The sequence below is a fragment of the Electrona antarctica genome (genome assembly GCF_951216825.1).
Source record: "Electrona antarctica genome assembly, chromosome: 9".
Taxonomy (NCBI): domain Eukaryota; kingdom Metazoa; phylum Chordata; class Actinopteri; order Myctophiformes; family Myctophidae; genus Electrona; species Electrona antarctica.
This window is the reverse complement of record NC_136790.1, coordinates 21,773,291-21,780,218: the sequence shown is the minus strand read 5'-3', so window position 1 is coordinate 21,780,218 and position 6,928 is coordinate 21,773,291. Positions and strand designations below refer to the sequence as shown.

Below are 6,928 nucleotides of genomic sequence, written 5' to 3'. Positions count from 1 at the left end.
ATGATGAAAAACTAATTAATAATAATGATCACATTATATTCAAGCCAATTAATCATCAGGATTATCTCAATTCACGTTGATGTTTGTAAGGAGGTTGTATGAGGTTATATTATGTTAACCCCGAAACAATTCCAGTTACTGCCCTCCCCCCACGTGGCTTCCAAAAAGGGGGATCCCCATTTGGACAGGATAAATGCAGCGACCGAGGACATTGCAGGGTGTACAACATACCCTCTATTCTTCTGTCCAAGAACCAGCAAGCAAGCATCTTCTCAGAAGACTTCCACTTACAGACGCACTAGCCTACTTCCATAGAAGACAGTCCGAGCATGACTTCCCTTATTTCTCTACCCTTGGCACTGCTGACTGCGTTGTGCTTGCTGTCGGGGCTGTGGTGCACGCCGCTGTGTCGTGACCAGTGCTGCCAGTTCTTGGAGGGATTCCCTGTTAGACTCAGAAAGCTGCGAGAGAGCTTCTCAGAGATCAGAGGTTATTATGTAAGTATTTTTAAATTAGAAAACCCAACCACAGACCATAATACGCATGAATATGGTTTATTGTTTTTGTCTTGCAGCACTGGTGCATTAAACTTTGCTTAATTCTTAATGGGTATAGCCTAGCCTACTGTATGTAGAGTAGCTGTTAGCCAGTAGTGAACTGGCTAACAGCCAACATCTGACGTATTGTGCGATAGTAGGCTATAAGAGTATATGCACGTCTGTATGATTTTCTCACTTTCTATGTGACTGATGATTACTGAACACCCCATTGTTTCTGCAGGAAGCCAAAGACGCCTCTGAGATCGCACTGCTAGACCAGAATGTGGAAAATTACTTTAAAGTGAGTATCACTTCTATTGTTAAGTCATTTTCTTACAGTCTTCTTCTCCCCATGCCCAAAGTGTTTTTATTGATTCGATTTCAAATTTCTAGTTACTAGCAAATGTGGCAAATTTACCCAAATGTACAATTTAAAAAAACATTAAAAAAAACTAGTGGTATCAAACTAATCAACTAATTATTAAATGTACTCATTTCTTCATCAGAGTCCATTCGGCTGCTATGCCATGAACACAATTCTGGAGTTTTACTTGGTGACAGTTTTTCCATCAGCCAAGACTGGATTGACAGAAGAGATCAGGGACTTCACAAATCATATGGAATCCATAGAGCTGATCTTAGATGAGCTCAAGAGAGAGATGATCCAATGCGTGAGTACAATTCTTCCGACTATAATGACTTCCAGCCCATTAAAGACCTGTCAGATTCAACAAATCTCTTCTAGTTCCAATTAAAAATGTATTTTTATTTTTTCGGCTTTAATGGGCTAATGATGTCTGTGCAGCTGGCCTAATAGATATCATCCTTTTTTTTCTTTCGTCTTTGAAATATATTTTTTTAGAACTATACTGATCTAGGAAAGTGAGCGCCTGCTCACTCACACAAACACCATGACACTGTCAGTGTCAATTTGATCTGTTCTGCTGGCTATATCTATACTAAAATCCCATCTCTTCTCTTCCTGCAGCGAAACTACTTTTCCTGCCAGAGGCCCTTTGACATCAAAAACCTGAACTCCACTTACCACGAGGTGAGTGTCAGTCAAAAGTGCTGGATAACTCAAAATCTCAACTCAAAATTAAACATATGTTTTCTTCAAGCGTTTGTGTTGCATTCATACAACATTGCTAAACTGAGTATTTTTTGCTTGTCCACTCCACAGATGGATAATAATGGAGGTCTTTATAAGGCTATGGGAGAGCTGGATGTGTTTTTTAATTACATTGAGACATACCTGGCTTCTAAACTGCGACACTGAGCTGAGAAAAGGTGAAAAGGTCTAAGCCACCGTGCTCAGGGCTTGGTGCCTGAGATATATTGCCAAAAGTGGTTAAATGTAGACTATAGAGATTGTACAAGTCCTTCTAATATATTAATAATTTATTTAATAGGTTAAACTGTTTATGCACCTTTCAGGCTTATGCAAAGGTTACAATGTCATTTATTTTAGATGTTTTGTAGACAGATTCCGGGTTCATTTGTTGACATGGCATAGTTTGTATAGTTTCAATGGACAGATTATTTATTTTTTGATATTTTACTGTTTAGACTGACGATAGATTCTTGGTTTACTTATGATCCTATCCTAGATAACTATTTCTATGCAATTGACGTATTGACGTATTACCTCGTGTTTGACTTACTGTAAGTCAAGTAAAGGCTAAATGCCGACATTGTAAATTGCATTGCAACCTTTAATGTTGAAGAGAACAAGAGAAATGAGGGTTTCACTAAGAAATCAACTTGGCAAAGAAACCAGGAATTAGGAGGTACAAGACCCATGTAGAACACTGTAGGGCTTTTTGTGTTGCCAAAGTTGTGTTGCAACTAAAACACAATGCTGCATTATTTATCATTGTTGACTGTGTATCCTGTGATATTTATTTTTTTACCTCCTGTATTCTGTGCTAATTTAATGTCTGTATTCAGTATTTATTTATTATGAATAAAGTATTTGTAATCAATGTAACACTCAAACTACTCATTACACGGAATGTCCCATTTCAAGTTTTCAAATAAAATGTATACAGTACAGATCTTTTGAAAATAGCAGATCTACAAGCTCTGGTATTTCCAAATGACCGAACAGTATACAGTATACTAGGGTTGACGTGGTAAATGTAGGTGTTGTAATAATAATCAAAATCTGCAAAGTAACTAAAGTTTTCAAATAATTAAAAAGTACAATATTTGCCTCTGAGATGTGGCGCAATAGAAGTAAAAATACTGAAAACTGGAAATACTTCAGTAAAGTAAAAAATCTCAAAATTGTACAGGTACAGTACTTCGGTTCTTTAGTTACTTTTTGGTATTGATAGCCACATTCTGCAGTGTTGCAGTCTGCACGTGCTCTCTGCAGTGCTCTCTGCACGTGCAGACCAGGGCCGTGCAGAGAGCACTGAGGGGGCAGGGGCTCAAACTCCAGAAAAGGGCACATGTGTGCGCGCGCACAGCGCGCACCGATTTTTGGGGTGGTCTTTTTGTGGAGTCCGTCCCTTGTGCCATTTCATGTCATTGGACAGTAAAATAAGCAATATGTTCTCATTAGTCTGAAACTAAAATTGACTGATGGCAGTTTGGCAGATAATTCATTATGATAGTGGAATCATCATTACTTGTCAAATGTTTGTCTTGAAGGGCCAATGGCACTTATTGGCCCCCCACACAAGCCCTTATTGGCCCCCCATATAAGCCCTTATTTGCCCCCCAAATAAGCCCTTGTTTGCCCCCCACACAAGCCCTTATTGGCCCCCCACACATAAGCCCTTATTTGCCCCCCACACAAGCCCTATTTGGCCCCCCACAACAAGCCCTCATTGGCCCCCCACATAAGCCTCCCCCCACATAAGCCTCCCCCCACATAAGCCCTTATTTGCCCCCCACACAAGCCCATATTCCCCCCCACATGCCCTTATGTGGGGGGGGGGGGGGGGGCTTTCCCTAAAAGGGTGCTCAAGCCCCCCTAGCCCCCCCCTCTGCACGTGCCTGGTGCAGACTGTCGACCTCAAACATACCTCAAACATACCACTTACCAGCAGCCGGCCCTGTATAACCTATAATCTATTTAATTTACCGTAAACTGCAACTACCCAACATCACCCCCTAATACCTCCATGCGCAAAGACAGACACCAACATATTAAATATAGGCATAAAACAGAACAGTTATATCATGCTGGGTGGTGTGGCTATGTAAACCCAGTGTAACATAAGGCTGCTGTGGGCTTGATGATGTGCTCATCATTGTGGGTATATTATGGCTGAGACTGGCACAGCAGAGCCAGTTGCAGGAGTTCCCACTTAAGGCAATTTAACAACAATTTAACAACTGTTGTTTATCCGTGAATGTCGTGTATCCGTGAGCCTATCTCCTGTGTCTGTGGCGAGAGGCGGTGATGCACAAGAACACCCCCTGGACTTACCCCCAGTCCAACCCGTGATGCTAAGAAGGGAGGCATAGAGCACCGAAGTCTGACGTCAATATCGTTAGAGGGCTCAAATCCACAGGTTCATGTACTTTTTATTTGCATTGTAATCCCCATAGGGGGATTTTAGATCGTCTCAAATAAGAACTGTGTTTGAAAAATAAACATGTCATCTCGGCCGTTTCGCTCATATGGATATGAAGAATCAACTGACTGAGAGAAAACGTTATTGTTACTGCTACTGAATTAGTTACATTTTCGCTAGAAACAGACTGTATCATAATGAGTATCTGACTGTTGCAAACGATACAGAGACACCTCCCTGACAATAACGCAGTGACAGCTATATTCTTGGACCACATATGCTTATATGAAACGACTTTAAGATGACCCCAGTTATTCTCCATAGAGAAAACTTACAATTGCCAATTCATATTCTTAAATAGCATTTTTGAATCAGCATTCCAGTAACCTGATGATGGTGAAAAGAGTGTGACTTTTCTTGTAACCACCGTGCTCTGATTTCTGGTGCGCTATCCACTCAGATTAACATGACAATAAAAGGTACTATAAGTCGTACACAGTAGATTTTTAACCATTTTATTTTCTACATACAAAAAAGGATATTCTGTCATCATGTGATGAGTATATTTCTGCTCAAGAAACTGCATTATATGCATTATCTTCATTGCTTCATTACAATTCTAAATTTTGAAAATTACAGATGACATTTGATAGAGATAAAACGAGAATTTTATCTCGTTTTGTACCCCTAATGTATTTTATTGTCTCGTAATGTTGCTTGCTTAAATAAAGCTAAAAGGTTAAATAAAAATAAATAGCTCTTATCTCAATCTAATGTAACGGAACCACTTGCTTAGAAACTGTCTAAACCCATTAAAACCGGGAAAGCGTATGTGTCAAAATTAGATTTTAACCACTTTAAAGGAGCATTCAGTGATTTGGGTGAAAAACCCTGGTCCGTCCCAGTAACAAGATGTGCACATGCACACGCTCTTGGGGAAGCCGCGCAACAGGCCAACAGCACGCACACCAAGGCCCGCCGCCTCCGCTCCATCATGATTGGAGGAAACATACGTTTTATTTCATTTTAGACGACATGTTTAGAATCGCCCACAGGTCTTAATGGGTTAAAACTCCTGCAACGTTCTCTCCTATATCTTCTTCAACAATTCCCCAATCACAAGGAGAGTACATCTCATCTTCATGCATCATTTGGGAAACTGAGTGTTGTACATTTCCATACAGGCATGGTGACGTCAGTATGTCACAAACAACCCCGGTGGCAACTAAGTGTGCAAGTGAAAGCGAGGTGTTTTTGTAAGTGCGTATACACTAGTACACATTGGTACAGTTTCTATAGATGACCGCAGTCATGACGTTTCTCCTTTTCCCCTTTTGGGCAGGGATGTAGAGAGAAGATGCTCCGCACTGAGAGGAAGCTAAATCCATAAATCCAAATCTGAACCATTTATCTCAAGAGCAGTTCGAGAGTTAGTTGACACATTGTTTGCTTGCCATCAAGTGATTGTCATTGTCACATCAGCTCTGCATATAAGGGAAGCTTCCAACCGCAATGTGCAGTGTCCATTCAGTGGTAGTCTCGTGTAGCCAGACAACTATTCCACAATCTCCGAATGCTATGGAAAGTGAAAGAGGCAACAGTTTGGCAACGCAAGACTAATTCAGTGGGGACAGAGCTTAGGTCCACGTCTTGTCAAAACAAAGTGAAAATTCACACTTGTGTGAAGTGAGGGGTGCAAGATTTATATTGCCTCACGTGACGTCACATGGCGTTTACTGCTGTAAACAAACATTAAAAGTCCATAGACTTGGCTGCCATATGACGTAATTTCAAAAGCCAGACGTTGGAGGGGATAGGGCCCCTCCATAAGACAACCACGAAAGGTGCAGTCAGAGGTGTATAATATTAGAAAGATGAAGTGTAGCCTTGATGCATAGTTGCGTACACTTATCCACTCGTGCATCACAGTGTTCTACAAACAGTTCATTCACATGTACATCCCTACGTGCTACTGCAGTCCTTCCTATAGTGATACGGCAAGCGCCACTAAAACGAAACGAAATCCTGAGGAATTCATTTAACTCTGAGAGGGTTAGAGTTTTGTTTTGTGTTTTTTCTTTTGCAATCTAAGGTTGCAGGGGGGGGGGGGGGGGGTGGGTAAGGGGAAGGATGATCAGAAGTATACCGGCTGCTAGCATCTTTATCGGAAATAATGTTTGCAAAGTCCAAGGATGTGACGTAACTTTTACTAGGAGGCAAAATCAGAAGTGACACTGACAACGCGCAGTTGTCAAACACAGATATTATGCAACCAGCAGTCATATCCTCAACATGACCATATTTGGGATGTGCTGTAGATTTTCTAAAATTCTGAGTTGTTAATTTAGAGATTCAAGAACACAGAACTGTAAAGTGGACACTACAATAACTGTAGTATTTTAATATATATACACTGTACAATAATTGTTATTGTTTTAACTTTCCAGGAAGAGAAAGGCTGTAGTTGCTATTAGCTTGGAATCCGTGTCGAGGATGGTATTGGTAGGCAGGTTTCTGAACTGTCCACAGCCCATCAATTAGACATGGGGAGAGTAGGCAGAACTTGCATAATGACCATTTTAATGGTTTTATTAGTAAAATATGAGGATAAGATAAGAATATAAGAAAATGGGTGAACTTTAATGATCGTACACAATACAATACTAGTGATATTGCACTTGGAAATTGCCATTGTGTTGTGTATGAAATGTGCCATACAAATAAAACTTGCCATGCATGCCCAGGTGCCCGTTCCACGAAACTTGGATTAGAGATTAAGCCGGGATTTAAAATTTCGTGGAACAGGCCCCAGGGAGGAAATCACGATATCATCTTGTGAAAGGTTTCTTGCTGGCATAT

General features: G+C 40.7%; 1 protein-coding gene across 1 annotated transcript; it reads left to right on the top strand.

Annotated features, from left to right (window-relative positions):
• Positions 1–329: 329 nt before the first annotated feature.
• il10 (interleukin 10) lies at positions 330–1,830 on the top strand (the record flags this gene model as incomplete). Its single annotated transcript, XM_079510605.1, has 5 exons — positions 330–497; positions 754–840; positions 1,046–1,210; positions 1,528–1,590; positions 1,723–1,830. 5 exons carry the CDS (start codon positions 330–332, stop codon positions 1,816–1,818), a joined length of 579 nt encoding a protein of 192 aa, XP_079366731.1. The 3' UTR covers positions 1,819–1,830.
• Positions 1,831–6,928: the final 5,098 nt, after the last annotated feature.